Below are 16,428 nucleotides of genomic sequence, written 5' to 3' on the forward strand. Positions count from 1 at the left end.
GCTGCCGGCCCAGACGGCATCCCTTGCCACGTCCTCAGAGCATGCGCAGACCAGCTGGCTAGTGTGTTTACTGACATATTCAATCAATCCCTATCCCAGTCTGCTGTCCCCACATGCTTCAAGATGGCCACCATTGTTTCTGTTCCCAAGAAAGCTACGGTAATTGACGTAAATGACTATCGCCCTGTAGCACTCACTTCTGTCATCGTGAAGTGCTTTGAGAGACTAGTCAAGGATCATATCACCTCCACCCTACCTGTCACCCTAGACCCACTACCAATTTGCTTACCGCCCCAATAGGTCCACAGACGATGCACCCTGTGCAACTGGTTCCTGGACTTCCTGACGGGCCACCCCCAGGTGGTGAAGGTAGGAAACAACATCTCCACTACGCTGATCCTCAACACTGGGGCCCTACAAGGGTGCGTTCTCAGCCCGCTCCTGTACTCCCTGTTCACCAATGACTACGTGGCCATGCACGCCTCCAACTCAATCATCAAGTTTGCAAACGACACTCCAGTGGTAGGCTTGATTACCAACAACGACGAGACGGCCTACAGGGAGGAGGTTAGGGCTCTCGGAGTGTGGTGTCAGGAAAATAATCGCTCACTCAATGTCAGCAAAACAAAAGAGATGATTGTAGACTTCAGGAAACAGCAACGGGAGCTGTTGCACCCTATCCACATCGACGGGACAGCAGTGGAAAATGTGGAAAGTTTTAAGTTCCTCTGTACATATCTCCGACAAACTGAAATGGTCCATGCACACAAACAGTGGGTGAAGAAGGTGCAACAGCGCCTCTTTTTTGTTTTGAGGGCGTTACCCGGAAGACGGTCAATGTTATTTCAACAGCCGAGACAGTATGTAGCACCAACACTTTCTATGAATACCTTTTTTAAGTGAATAAGGTGCAACAGTGCCTCTTCAATCTCAGGAGGCTATAAAATGTTGGCTTGTCACCGAAAACCCTCACTAACTTTTACAGGTGCACAATTGAGAGCATCCTGTCGGTCTGTATCACCGCCTGGTACGGCAACTGCACCGCCCACAACCGCAGGGCTCTCCAGAGGGTGGTGCGGTCTGTACAACGCATCATCGGGGGCAAACTACCTGCCCTCCAGGACACCTACAACACCTGATGTCACAGGAAGGCAAAAAAGATCATCAATGACAACAACCACCCGAGCCACTACCAGTTCACCCCGCTTCCATCCAGAAGGTGAGGTCAGTACAGGTGCATCAAAGCTGGGACAGAGAGATTGAAAAACAGCTTCTATCTCAAGGCCATCAGATTGTTAAACAGCCATCATTAACACAGAGAGGCTGCTGTCTACATACAGACTCAAATCATTGGCCACTTTAAAAAAATGGATCACTAGTCACTTTAACTCTTGAGAATACAGGGGGTAATATTTTCGCATTAGCATAATTTGCTCTACAGATTAAACTGCCTCTTATTCAATCATTGCTCTTACTATATGCATATGAATCATACCATTGGAAAGAAGACAATCTCTAGTTTCTAAATCCGTTTCAATTTTGTCTCTGAGTGATACAGAAGTCATTCAACAGCACTTTCCATGACCAAGAACATAAAATCAAGATGTGTTATGCTGGCTTCAAAGCTCTGCCTATATATGGTCGTGCCCCCTATGACCAGAAACACACCTCGTCTCCTTTCCTCTGGTTGTCAAGATGACGTCAGAGGAGAAATTCTTTGTTTATCTGGGACTGACGTGAAATAGGACCCAATTCTTGGCGTGACCGACAACTTCCGGTTTACTGAATCGCTCGAATTTGAGCTGGTTGGTGTACTGTTTTGCTGGCGTTATGTATGCAAACTATCTCCGTGTCGAATTTTGTTTGATACATGTGACCATATCATCGTAATGTATGTTTTTCAATATAGTTTAATCAGATTATTTGAATTTTTCCGGGAGTTTTTCGTGTACCGTTGTCGGATTGTATTTACGTTTGAGAAATTCGTGCCACTCGGCCGGTACCTGTGCTAAATGCAGTGGGAAAAGAACATTTCTGAACGGAACCAACGACTCATCTTGACAAAGGACACTTTGATCAACATTCTGATGAAAGATCAGCCATAGTAAGACCCAATTTACGATTTTATATCATATCTGTTGTGCATGTGAACTGGACGTGGGCGCCTAGCCGAATCTGCCTGGTAAAAATATCGTGTCCTCCGCTAACGTGGTTAGCTAATAGATTTACATATTCTGTCTTCCCTGTAAAACATTTTAAAAAATCTGAAATGGTGGCTTTATTCACAAGACCTGTATCTTTCATCTGGTGTCTTGGACTTGTGATTTAATGTAATTTAGATGCTACAAGTTACTTGTGACGCTATGCTATCTGTGCTAATCAGTGGGGTGAGTTGGGGGGTGCTACCGGATCAGGGTTGCTGACTCGTGAGAAGTTTTAAATAATGGCACTTTAATAATGTTTACATAGCTCGCATTACTCATCTTATATGTATATACTGTATACTGTATACTTTACTATCTATTCTTTACTATCTTTTGCAACTTACCTGCTCTATCACTGCTCATCCATATATTTTATACTTATATATTCTCATTCCATTCCTTTACTATATTGTGTGTATTAGGATTTGTTGTGGAATTGTTAGATATTACCCTTTTAGATACTGCTGCACTGTCAGATCTAGAAGCATAAGCATTTCGCTACACTCGGAATAACATCTGCTAACCATGTGTATGTGACCAATACAATTTTATTTGATTTGAGCTGGCAAATAGCTTAGCAGTAGCTCATCATAATCAGTACAACTTTCATAAAGGTATTTTACACACAGCATTACAATCTATGCAAGAATTGGAATACTGTACATGCTCTGTCACCAGTACTTGAAAACATGAATAAAACAGTAAATACATTATGCTCCATACATACATGTGGTATGCTGCAGTAGAAACGACAAAACAATTTACAGAAAATAAGGCACTTACTTTGATAGGAACGCACACGCATGTCCAAAGTTATTATTTGTAAGGAAAATAAGAATGGAGGCAATGCGGGCACCAGTCAGAAAATGTGCCAGGGGAAAAAGTTTGTGTAAGGCCTGTTCTGACTAGAGATGTGCAAATGTCTGCATACTTGATCTCGGGAAACACGAGAGAAGTACTTGGGCACTCTTTAAAGAGAGAAGTTTGTCCGGCTCAGTAAAGCCTCAAACATAAATTGTCCGCAACAGGGGCATGGGTGACTCCTCATTAATTCTTATGTGAATTAACGAGGAGGCTGAACACACCTCAATTCAAACTGTTGTTGCAAAATAAAACTTGTTACCAAATTGAAACAGCCTATAGATAATTAGCAGGCAGCGTGCCTTGGTTTGAGGGCAGCGCGGGTTAACTGTCCTGTTGCTTAACAATCACATTTTGAAACAGTCAGTGGATTCTGACATCACCTGCATTAAAAAAAAAACTCCAYGTGGGCTTCTTGATTTTGTCCGTCCACACCAGATGCGATCAGGACACGCAGGTTGATTTTGTCCGTCCACACCAGATGCGATCAGGACACGAAGGTTATTTTGGCCGTCCACCACCAGATGCGATCAGGACACGCAGGTTGATTTTGTCCGTCCACACCAGATGCGATCAGGACACGCAGGTTGATTTTGTTGCGTTCCACACCAGATGCGATCAGGACACGCAGGTTGATTTTGTCCGTCCACACCAGATGCGATCAGGACACGCAGGTTGATTTTGTCCGTCCACACCAGATGCACGCAGGTTGAAATAGCAAAAAGAACTCTGAGCCAAGTGATTCATTTGGGGACAGGTCGAAACACATATGAAACATTCATGGACACTTAGCTCTACTCCGACAATTAATCCACAATTAAATCTAGTAATCTGTCCTAGTTTATTCTTCTTCTGTAGATTTTATATGGCGTTGGCAACCAACTTTAAGATGCATTTCTGCAACCAACTGGACTGGAGTGTGGACCTCCTTCATCTTTCAATCACCCACGTGGGTATATGCTCCTAAAAACCAATGAGGAGATGGGAGAGGCAGGACTTCCAGCGCATGAAGCATCTAAAATAGAATCAAGTTCTATTATAGCGCTTGGCTATGCAGATGCTCGCGAGCAGTTTGGTTGAAATTATTGAATAACGTGTATGTGTACATTTATTTTTCAATGCTCGCACATGCAACACTGTCGGTGTGGTGAGCTTGTTAGAGATATTTGGAATTAATTTGTCATAAATTCGTAATTAATACACTTTTTTTTATAAACGCTGAAAATTCAATGTTTCTATGTCAAACAGTTTTGTTATTTTTCAGTCTTCTGTGATGTATATAAAGTGTAATATTGGGATGCAAACTCAAAATTGAATACATTTCAACTCTATATCTGACATGTTACAGGTGCCTTCTTTTTTTTGAACCCAGAACCATGTGTGTGAGGTGTATACTTTAGTTTCAAAGTAGATGTGTTTAAGACTACCAAGAAACACTCTGTGTGACCCCGATTTAGCCGACTGCAGTAAAATTGAAGGGTTATTTGCCTGTCCCCATAGGAGAACCCCTTGAAGAACCCTTTTTGGTTTCAGGTTTTGATTGCAGGGTTCCATTTAGAACCGTTTCTACAGAGGGTTCTACATGGAACCCAAAAGGGTTCTACCTGGAACCAAAAAGGGTTCTCCTATGGGGACAGCCGAAGAACCCTTATGGAACCCTTTTTTCTAAGAGTGTACCTCTGCATCACATAATGACAGACTCTCTCTACGTCTCTCTCCGTAAAGCTCTATAAGCAAGCCACCTTTCTTTAATGTGTTCTCAGTTGAACATTTGTATATTTTTTTAAAGTTTTGAAATGTTCTTACATCTGATATCTTTCCAATGATTTGGGTTATTTGGGATTTAATTATGTAGTAACATAGTTGTTACATAGTTCTGGCATATGAACTTTTTCCACCTTATTAATATTAAAACCAAGTACAATTATCATTGATACTAATTGTAGGTAGCTACTCATTGTGTTGAATTATACATTATTTTCATTAAGTAAATAACAGGTAAACACCTGGAAGTACAGTAGGCCAACCCATTTCTACTTACCACATCATTTCGTAGTAAGAATCTGTCAAATACCATCTAAAACAGCACTGTAAAATAAAAATAAACATTACCAATACTTGTATGGATTATGGTACTTTATAAGTGGAACCAACATATATATTATGTTTTACCAGCAGTTGTGGCTCATTTATTTTTTGCCTCGTCTTGGCAGGAGGCTTTCTCAGAAGTAGCTGGCAGCAGATGCAGGCGGTTGTCAGCAACTCACGTGGCAACGACAGGCTGTCACAGCTATGGCCACTCTCCACTGTAAATCACCTTATGTGATCTCCTGGACATTTTTTATTATTATTATAATTTTTGTATCACTATATGTAGATGCAGGTATAATAAGTCAATATAACCCCCAACCCCCTGTCCTCCAGAGGACCATAAGTATAGGAGCTTCTGCATATGCTTGCGTTGTCTTGTCTCTGTGAGGAGGACATTTCAGGATAATTATAATAGGATTTGGTGGCTATCTATAGTAAGGATAGAGAGAGGTTAGAAGTGGTTACTCATTCTTTCCTCAACAGGAAGAATCAACCAATAATCTGAAACTTCTTCTTCAGTCAACATTGTAATTCTAAACAAAAATGCCAGCCAGACAGTATATTGTGTATAGAAAGCTGATTGTGTATAATAATTGATTAATGAAACTCATTGTGATACATACAGTATGGTTGTATGGCTATGGGCTATGAGTAGAGACTCAAAGTTAGCATGTATTAGCCTATACATATAATATTTATGTTTCAAATAACAAAGAATACATGACAGTTAATAAAGTCTATAATTGCATTTGCTTCATGGGATGAGGGAAACCCTTCCAGAAAGGGATTTTTCTGTGTAACCATCTCTCACAAGGCCAAGAGTTCCATTATTAGCTCTCAATAGCCAGTCAATAGCTCTCCCCCCAAAATCTTTCTGTGCTAAATACTACATTACGGCCTGGCCTGTTTGGGATATACCAATATACACTGACTATACAAAACATTAAGAACATTAAGCTCTTTCCATGACATAGACTGACCAGGTGAACCCAGGTGAAAGCTATGATCCCTTATTGATGGCTCTTGTTAAATCCACTTCAATCAGTGTAGATGAAGGGGAGGAGACAGGTTAAAAATACATTTTTAAGCCTTGAGACAATTGAGACATGGATTGTGTATGAGTGCCATTCAGATGGTGAATGGGCAAGACAAAATATTGCCTTTGAACAGGGTATGGTAGTAGATGCCAGGCCCAGGTGCACCGGTTTGTGTCAAGAACTGCAATGCTGCTGGGTTTTTCACGCTCAACAGTTTCCCGTGTGCATCAACAATGGTCCACCACCCAAAGGACATTCAGCCAACTTGACACAACTGTGGGAAGCATTCGAGTCAACATGGGCCAGTATCCCTATAGAATTCCTTTGACACCTTGAGGGAAAAGGGGGGGGGGGGGGGGGGGGTGTTCTGCTAGGAAATGTTACTGCTAACTCCTAACTGCATTATCTGCAATGAGGGATCTGTCTTTTTACGTCATTACTTCTCCCATTCAAACACCTGTGCATCTTTTAGATGAGTTGAAATTGGCAACTGTCTGTGTGACTGAATCTCCAACAGACAATACTGTATTTAGGGTTGCTAAGCTCCGGTAATTTACCAAAGTTACTGGAATCTTCAGTAATTTGGGTAATTAACAGAAAATCTATGGCAATCTATCGTAATTTGGTAATTTATACTTGAATAACTTTTAAAAAGATGTATTCATATATAGTATAAAAAAATATGTCTGTGTCCATGAGTTTCTAGTAGATAGACCACATGGTTTAAGAGAAAATAGCATCTAATCAATAATGGTATTATTTTCTATTAACTCTGCAACTATTGACTTTTCTTCTCAACTGCCACCAGTTTGACACCAAAACATTGAGAACAAATACATATTGACATTGTGAAATATATACAGTGCCATTGTGAAAGTAGTCACACTCTTGACTTTTTCCACATTTTGTTGTGTTACAGCCTGAATTTAAAATGGATGAAATTAAGATTTTGTGTCACTGATCTACACACAATACTCCATAATGTCAAAGTATAATGTTGTTTGTAGAACAAGAATTAATAAAACATTAAAAGCTGAAATGTCTTGAATCAATAAGTATTCAACCCCTATGTTATGTCATGCCTAAATACATTCAGGAGTAAAAATGTGCTACCCCATATCTTTACCCCACACATACAATTATCTGTAAGGTCCCTCAATCGAGTAGTGAATTTCAAGCAGAGATTGAACCACAAAGACCAGGAAGGTTTTTCAATGCCTTGCAAAGAAGGGCAGTGATTGGTAGATGTGTAAAAATAAAAAAGCAGACACAGAATGTCCCTTTGAACATGGTGAAGTTATTCATTTGCATTTGGATGGTGTATCAAAACACCCAGTCACTCCACAATACTAACCTAAATGAAAAGAAGGAAACCTCTACAGAATACAAATACTCCAAAACATGCATGCTGTTTGCACGAAGGCACTTAAGTATTACTGCACAAAATATGTTCTGAATACAAAGCGTTATGTTTGGGCCAAATCCAACACAACATATCAGTACCACTCTTCATATTTCAAGCATGCTGGTGGCTGCATCATGTTATGGGTATGCTTGTCATCGGCAAGGACTATGGAGTTTTTGTGTGGGATACAAATAAACTGAATACAGCTATAAGCACAGGCAAAATCCTAGAGGAGAACCTGCTTCAGTCKGCTTTAAAACAGACACTGGGAGACGAATTCACCTTTCAGCAGGACAATAACCTAAAACACAGAGCCAAATCTACACTGGAGTTGCTTACCAAGAAAACATTGAACGCTCCTGAATGGCCTAGTTACAGTTTTGACTTAAATCGGCCTGAAGATCTATGGCAAGACTTGAAAATGGATGAATAGTAACGGTCAACAACCAATGACCTTGAAAAAAGTTTTACCACAAGAATAATGGGCAAATATTGTGCAATCCAGGTGTGCAAACTCTTAGAGACTTACCCAAAAAGACTCACAGCTGAAATCGCCGCCAAAGGTGTTTTTACAAAGTATTGACTCAGGGATGTGAATACATATGCAAATTAGATATTTCTGTACTTCATTTTCAATAAATAAAACAAATCATTAAGAAGTATTGTGTGTAGATGGGTGAGAGAAAAAAAATATTTAATCAATTTTGAATTCAGGCTGTAAATGTGTAATAAGTCAAGGGTTATAAATACTTTCTGAAGGCACTGTAAAAGTGTGTTAAAGGGATATTTCATGCTGAAACCCTGGTATTCACTTATTTGATGGCTTATATTTAGGATAATGTTTCAGAGCTTTGACATTCCATTTTTTATTTAATTTAATATCGTCTTATTTAATTATTTCATATATTTTACATTTGATAAATCCCCAGAGGGCTAGAGATAATTATAGACACCTGTGATAATCTGAAATACCCAAAAGGGCCACTAGATGTCTTGTCATAGATTACATAAAATCCTTGAAAGATACCAACATTCTGGTAGTTTACTGGTACACTTTGAAAGTTTCGAGTAATATCCCCTCCCTTTGCAACCCTAACTATACTTTTATGCCATAGTTTTTTGTTGTTTCTGTCTGCTAATCACAATTGACTTTTTTTCTACAGAGGCGTTGGAGATGCAGATCTATTTCGGTGTCGGAGTCCTTTGTAACCTGAGGTTAATTCTCCTCTAAAGCCGTGATTAAGAGAGTGTTTCAGGGAGGTAAAGCCCATGTGATGACAGTGTCACAGGCCTTGGGAACCCAAGCCAAGTGGGAGGGAAGGAGGGAGGGAGGCTGGACCGACCAGGTATAGCTAAGAGGGATATAATAAGCGTCTATTTCCACAGGGCACTAAACCTGTGCCCTTGTCTTGATGACAAAGTGAACATACACACAACTCACAGGTTTGACCTTTGTTAACCTTTGGTATGTGCTTATGTTAGTGCTTATTTAATCTGAGCAAGATGGCCGTTGACAAAGACTTCTTAGAACCGTGACACAATAAAGGGCAGACAAAAATCTATATACTGTTAATTAGCGTTAACTGATGTGGTGATTTGTTTGTTTCCTCCATCAGTCAGATATCCCTGATTTAAGTGTTTCTTGGGGTAAGGAAAGAGTGGCCAATGTGCTGCAGAGAGTTGACAGGATATCTACTTTAAGCATTGATTATCAATCCATAAGCGAGCCTCTGCTACCGGCCACATTTAGCTGGATGGGAGGAAATATTGCCTTCTGCTCTGTCATCTGTGCCTTACACAGCCATTTCTGGTATTGCTCACATCATCATACCCATTGGGTTATACAGTATATACAAGTTTAAGTTGCAGCTCCATCTAATCAAAGGATGTTGTGTAATAAATTTAAAAGATTAGGTTGCTATACTGTCGCTAAGTAACGTACCAGTAATATCATAGTAAAACTAAAAATGACTTTATAGTTAGACGGATGTACTAACAAATCTCTCCCTCGAGGTCAGGGCACCTTACGAGGCTGCTCTGCCTCTGTCAGACCAATATGACCACCCCACTGTAGGGTTAAGGGGTTGCATGGGGAGAACAATCCTAGACCCTGTGAAGACAGTGATAGCTGAGGTGTGGTAGTTGATTTACTTGTAGAAAATCACTAGACCTTAAGCAAAGTCAGCAGTCAACTTACTGGTTGATTTTTAGCTGCTTATACCTGCTCTTATTGATCCTCCTGGCAAAGCTAAATGTGAAAAATTATCGATGTCACTCACTATCTGTTCACTTGAAGGCATAATGAAGGTTTTCCAGGTACCTCAGTAAGGAAGGCTTAGTTCTGAGAAACAAGTTAACTAGAATTAGTAACCAGTATGTTCTTTTAGGCTTGCAAGACGATGTCAGGTGGAAATAATGCATTTGTATATATGTTGATACCAAATCAAGTCTTCAGAGATTTAGAGACAGGAAATCTCGAATCAGTTTGATTCATGGTACTTGAAATTTCGCAATGATTTGTTTTCAATGAATGGAGGATATTTTCTTTCCTCAAGAGAACACATTGAAACATGAAAGAACCACTTGCAAAATGCTTAAGTTTGTTTACTTAATCAAAACTGTTAACCTCAGACAAATATGACATCACTTTGTGGATTGTCTATGTATGTAGAAGACATGATTTTATTGTTATTGTAGCTTCACCTCCCAAAGTTGGAAATCCTTTATATCAAGCAATGCTAATGTGACATGCTGATATGAACYTTGTTTATTTCAAATTCCTATTCCAGATGTTAACATTAATCTCTTCTATGTTCAGTGGACCTTTTGTGTACCCCCTTGTTTAGTGGATGAAACATGGAGATGATGAAATCAATCCAACCACATACTATGGCATTTTCTAGTCGCATGACACATACATGTGCACCACACACACACACACACACAAGCACACACGTAAAAGGAGTTGTTTCAACTCTCTCATCATGACTAATATTAAATTGTTTCTTTGTCTTTCAGTTCCTGGCCTTTGTCTCCGTATTCTTCATCGTTCTATCAACAATCTCATTATCACTCAATACCTTGCCGGAGCTACAAGTCGTTGATGAGTTTGGACAGTTCAATGACAATCCCAGCCTAGCGCATGTTGAAGCTGTGTGCATCGCCTGGTTCACGATGGAGTACCTCCTCCGCTTCCTCTCTTCTCCTGACAAGTGGCAGTTCAGCAAAGGCCCACTGAACGTCATTGATTTACTMGCTATCCTGCCCTACTATGTAACTCTCTTCCTGACCGAATCCAACAAGAGTGTTCTRCAGTTCCAGAATGTCAGACGAGTGGTCCAGATATTTCGTATCATGAGAATCTTAAGAATTCTAAAACTGGCCAGACATTCCACTGGACTGCAGTCCCTTGGGTTCACCCTTCGGCGCAGTTACAATGAAYTGGGTCTGTTGATATTGTTYYTGGCTATGGGYATWATGATCTTCTCCAGCCTGGTATTCTTTGCYGAAAAAGAYGAAGATGCCACMAAATTCACTAGTATTCCTGCTTCATTCTGGTGGGCTACCATTACCATGACAACTGTAGGTTATGGGGACATWTATCCACAAACTCTTCTTGGTAAAATAGTCGGYGGGCTCTGCTGTATTGCAGGTGTRTTGGTCATTGCATTGCCCATCCCCATCATTGTGAACAACTTCTCAGAGTTTTACAGGGAGCAGAAGAGACAGGAGAAAGCCATCAAGAGGAGAGAGGCCTTGGAGCGGGCCAAGAGGAATGGCAGTATTGTTTCTATGAATCTGAAGGATGCGTTTGCTCGCAGTATGGAGCTGACGGATGTTATGGTGGAGAAAGGTGACGAGAAACGGCCGATGGATAACCATCTCTCGCCTAGTAGGTGGAGCAGTAGGCACGGCAACTCTGAGGTTAGTCCAAAATCCCAGGCGAGGTATAAAGAGGTTGCTCAACAGGGATCTCCAGATAGGGTCAATCCACCAAGAACCAGCCCACAGCACCTGAACGCCCAGATATTGGAGGAGAKGTACAACAAGATGACGACCACTGCCAACATTGGCTCTGGAGCTCCACATGAACAAGGACAGAAGCTTGAGGAAGTAATGGAAATGAAGGTAGTGTCTTCCGGACTAAAGCCCCCCCCACTCAAGGAACGAGCCATGGGTGACCTCAGGAGCCCATCCAGTGTGGACAGCTTTGCCAGCTGCACTACAGAGTTCAGTGTGGCAGAGAGCAGTTCCCTCCTCCCCAACGTAGCAGGACGGAGGGCTCCTCCTCCCCTCGACCTTAGCCAGATCACCTCTGTGGAACCAAAAACCACAGGCAAAGTTCAGCCGGCCACCATCATCAAGGAGGGTCTTTATGAGTTTGTCTCAAGCAATCCAGAGGGGGCGTCACAGGGGGAGGATAATCAAAGCTTTGACATGAGCATCGAAAGCATCCGCAGTTCTCTCAGAGGCAACAACCCACAGAAGACAAAATCTCTCAAAGTCAATTTCAATGAATCTCAGGGAGAGGTGCCATTAACACCTCCCAGCACTAAGTCCCCTCAGTCTCTCAGTGCAACTCTGTCTCCACCAGGATACCAGCCCTCCCCACCCCCAGGCCAGGGCCCGGTGACCAGCCCATGGTCTCCAGGACAGTCAGGCCAAGGAGAGGATGGAGCCCAGGGCTTAGAGGGAGAAGGTCCACCTTCCATTTTAAGCCACAGTGGGAATCACATGGACAGGGCCGCCGTCTTCAGCCCTTTGTCACCTAAATCCCTCAACTGCACTACTCAGGAAGTGGCCGGCAACGGGGAAAGAGAGACAGGCAACAGCCAAAAGGAAAACCACATAGTTCTGGATGGAAGTCTATCTCCACCTTGTGAAACAAGCATGTGACTAGTATAGGTGGAAGGTCAAGGAAAGAGGAAACAGATGCTCTGTTTGTGTATGAAGAAGAAAAAGAAGGACACTAATGTAGTGAATAATAAGTTGTCTGCATGGCTTGACAAGTATTATTTCTGATAACATCACTGTTTCTGAAGACCTATGAGAACTGCTGTTTGCTGCAGACGTGGAACTTATAACAGTGGATTTTACTATAAGGCTCCAATGTGAGCAAAAAAACAACCTAGTATGAATGAGGACATTTATGAACAAATTGTACATTATGGTCCAGGACTTTTTACGTAGCAAGTTATCCATTGCAAGTTTCTTTGTTTTAGCTTGCTAGTGTGTTGGGACAAGGACATCATCTGAAGAGAGAAATGAGGAAAGGCTTTGGGATTTTTATATAAGGGCTCATCATTTGTGGAACAGTATCAATGTCATATCATATTCTGTTACTTGATATGACTTGCATTCATTTGCTAAGTTTAATTTACTTCTCATGTTATTGTGTCTGTTTAGATTTTGCATTGTTCTCAATCAAGTCAACCAAGAGATATACTGTATATGGAACAAGCAACAGTCTCTTAGTTCAGGGAAGCAAAAATAAAGTGCASCATATTATATAGCAATTCTATATGGAAATAGACCAATAAGACAGTTTTAATAATAGCCTATACATGACTATCTATGATTGCTTTCTAATACTTTCTATTCTACTATTTTATATTCTGTTCGTGAATGAGCTTACGTCCCTAATTTCTGTGTTTAGCTCTGTTGTTGTGCAACCCTTCATCCTCAAGGCAACCTCAAGGATTTACACTATGGCAAAAGTGATTAGATAATGACAACCATTATACTTAAGGGAAGAAAGTATCATACAGAAGCACTTCATTCACTTAGATACAGATCATATCAACTGAATGGTTATTCAAGTTCTTCACTAAAATGGACATGCATTATTGCTGAGTACCAGATCCATTCTGATCAAAGGAAATCTGTTGTTACATTCCACACTGTATTTATGTTGTTATAATGCTGCCTTAGAGAAGTGCAGAAAATGTGTTGGGTATGTATGTATGCTAGTTGGAACAAATACTGTTTATGTGATGTTTGATGTGTCAAGTTGAATTTATATTGTATGGGGATGATTGCTAGGTCCAATACAGTACAGTACTCAGGTAGAAAGTATAACACTGCCCTCTACAGACGGAGGATTTTAAGGCACTAATCCAAGAATTCATGCATATCTCTAGTTGGAATTCCTCTTAATATTGAACAAAGTAACATCTTTATTGATTCATTGTGCATTTTAAGTTTTGCATGGCTGACCTACTCAGTAAMTGGTAGACATCTCAACTGTTGCAGCTTTTAAAAAATGATGCTGACAAGTCTGAACTGAATCAGGAGGGTTACTGCGGACAATCGAAATACTACAGTGTATTAACTATATCAACTACTGTGCTTATATTATATTTAAAGTAGATTATGCTACCATATTATGTTTTGTTGGTTCACTCGTATGATTGATTCTATTTTTCTAAGATAAAATAGATCAGGATTGTAATATGTCCTGGTACATTTTTGAATTGTGTGCCTTTTCATAAATAGACATTTATGAGAAGGCGAAAAACCTACATAATYTGGCTGGTTCATAGAGATCTATAAATAATGTATTTCTAGTAGGGRTACATATGAGGGGATGATAAGCAAATAGCTATTGTACCAAGTTCTCGGGTTTTGTATAACTTGAAAGCTTTGTCATATCATGGCTTACTTCCTCCTTTCAAAGTACCATTTGCTGTCAGTAATGTACAGTACAATACAGTACGGTGCAGTAGGCTTATGTTAGATCATAATTGAGATGTCAGGGAAAACAGGAAAAGTTACTGCACTGACACACCCTGGTATGACACCACCTCTTATCCACCAAGTCGTCTGTAAAACGATTTGTATTTTTGTTGTAATTATCTTACATTATTTTGTACAGTTAGCTTGATCATACTCACATCCTCAAATCAATACTTACAACCACAATATACTGTAGGTAACTCTAGGGTCAATTCCTCAGTTATTTTTCTTCTGCCTGCTTTTTTTGATGTTCCCTCCATCCCAATATACTTTGGTTGTTTTAACGGTATGTGACCATAGTCATCTTTAATTGTTAGTCAACATAACTTGATAGTGAATGAATAGTAACTTATTGTTTTACAATAAGTTTATTACCATATGCAAGACAAATAAAATTTGTTCATGTGACCCTTTGTAATGTGTCTGCTTGCAGAGTGGTCCTCAAGATTCTCTCTTTACATGTCATGGACATTTTCAATAATAAGGTGAATAAACTAGACATATACAGTATGAGAGGACAGAAAACATTTTTKGGGGGGAAAATGTGTTACATTCCCTATTGAATGATACTGTGTAGTAGGCTCTATCTAGGAGCTGTACAACCAAGTTCATCATGGGGAGCACTCAATTCAGTGATAATCAATCAACAACTGGCTGTTATCAAATTCACTTCAATAAAACAGCAATGAACCAAGGATATGTTTAAGGGGAGATCCTTTGGTGATGATTGAACAGTGAACAGAAAATATAGTTTACCAAGCTACCAATTACTTCACATTGGGAGAAGTTAAGCTAAACTAAACTACCCTTAAGAAAAATATAGTTTACTTAACTAAAGTTACTTTGAAAAAGTAACTACATCCAAACTACTTTGTGAAAAAGTATCATATGTAAATCTGAAATGTCCTAGGCTACAAATTGCAAGAACAGATCACTTTGGGGTCATATGTTAACAGAATGTCTAATTTAGCTTATTAAAGGAGCTACATTTAGAAATTGTGCACTGTATTTGCAGAAAATGTCCATAACATATCTACAGTAATAATGGAATGATACTGGTTCACAATATTTTTTCACAGAAAATGTATTTTGGGCCAATACAAAACCGCAGTCTAAAATGCAGACTTTCTATTTGACAACAAAAGCCAGACCGGTGAATAGTGTAAGGTATCATTGTACTATCTAAATTACTGTGAAAAAAATATCATTTTTCCAGCTGTTTGAAGTTGGTGGATGAAACTGAAAGTAAAATAGTCTCCACCATGATTTCCGGGATCCTTGGGACGTAACCACCATTAGTCCATGCTATCTGGAAACCTTGGGACGTCGAATAGCACTAACCTCTCCACAGTGTTTCCGGGGGCTCCGTACGGAGGGTGTAATGCAATAGCGGAGCCTTCAGAGGCTATATTGAACTCTGTACCGCATCGCTGTGTACCTCATAAATGTTGTAACAATGCGGAGGGGCTCTTTATAGCTCCGTATAGCTCCGCATTTACATGATTGGTTGATGGTAGGTGGGGGCTGTACGTCCTGTATAAACACAAACTCACTTCCTTGACAACTTCATTTACAACAGCTCCACGAAGCGCAAGTATGAATGCCCTGACTTCTGCAGAGGCCGCATCTAAAAGCTGTACGGCCAATGCAGACGCCAGAATGACCATAAATCGGCTTTAAGTGTTGTTGCAATTCACCTAGCTTCCACATGGGTGAAACATTCTACATGTAGCACCTTTAAACACAAAAATGATGTTTCAAGTGAGAATTGGGCAGATCTGAAAATGCCTGCTTCACCCATATTTTATTTCCGCAAAGAAGTGTGTAGTTCTAGTAGTTAGTTACACCGCTACATGGTAAAAAGTTTGTAACTACTGAAAACACTACAAGGTTAAACTACCAACTACCTGGTATGATGTTGCATTGATCAGTTTAAATTATTTTAGCATTTTGACCAAAGTCAGCCTTTAAAGTAACTGTCCAGTGTTTGCAAATTTCTATGAAATATGACCTATAAATAATTACAATGTGAGTGAAATAATTTTCCTTTCCAAAAGTGGTAATTATGTTTATATTAAACTCTGATCGGTTGTTT

At 40.1% G+C, this 16,428-nt stretch overlaps 1 protein-coding gene across 1 annotated transcript in view; it reads left to right on the plus strand.

The window, feature by feature from the left end:
- LOC111956284 (potassium voltage-gated channel subfamily B member 2) overlaps positions 1–14,741 on the plus strand; it is a 28,126-nt gene extending 13,385 nt beyond the window's left edge. Inside the window, exon 3 of the mRNA XM_023976730.2 lies at positions 10,617–14,741. Coding sequence (XP_023832498.1) covers positions 10,617–12,494 — 1,878 coding nt within the window. The 3' untranslated portion in view covers positions 12,495–14,741. The remainder of the gene's footprint in view (positions 1–10,616) is intronic.
- The last annotated feature ends 1,687 nt before the right edge of the window (positions 14,742–16,428 follow it).

Source organism: Salvelinus sp. IW2-2015, linkage group LG32 (assembly GCF_002910315.2).
Source record: "Salvelinus sp. IW2-2015 linkage group LG32, ASM291031v2, whole genome shotgun sequence".
Classification (NCBI taxonomy): domain Eukaryota; kingdom Metazoa; phylum Chordata; class Actinopteri; order Salmoniformes; family Salmonidae; genus Salvelinus; species Salvelinus sp. IW2-2015.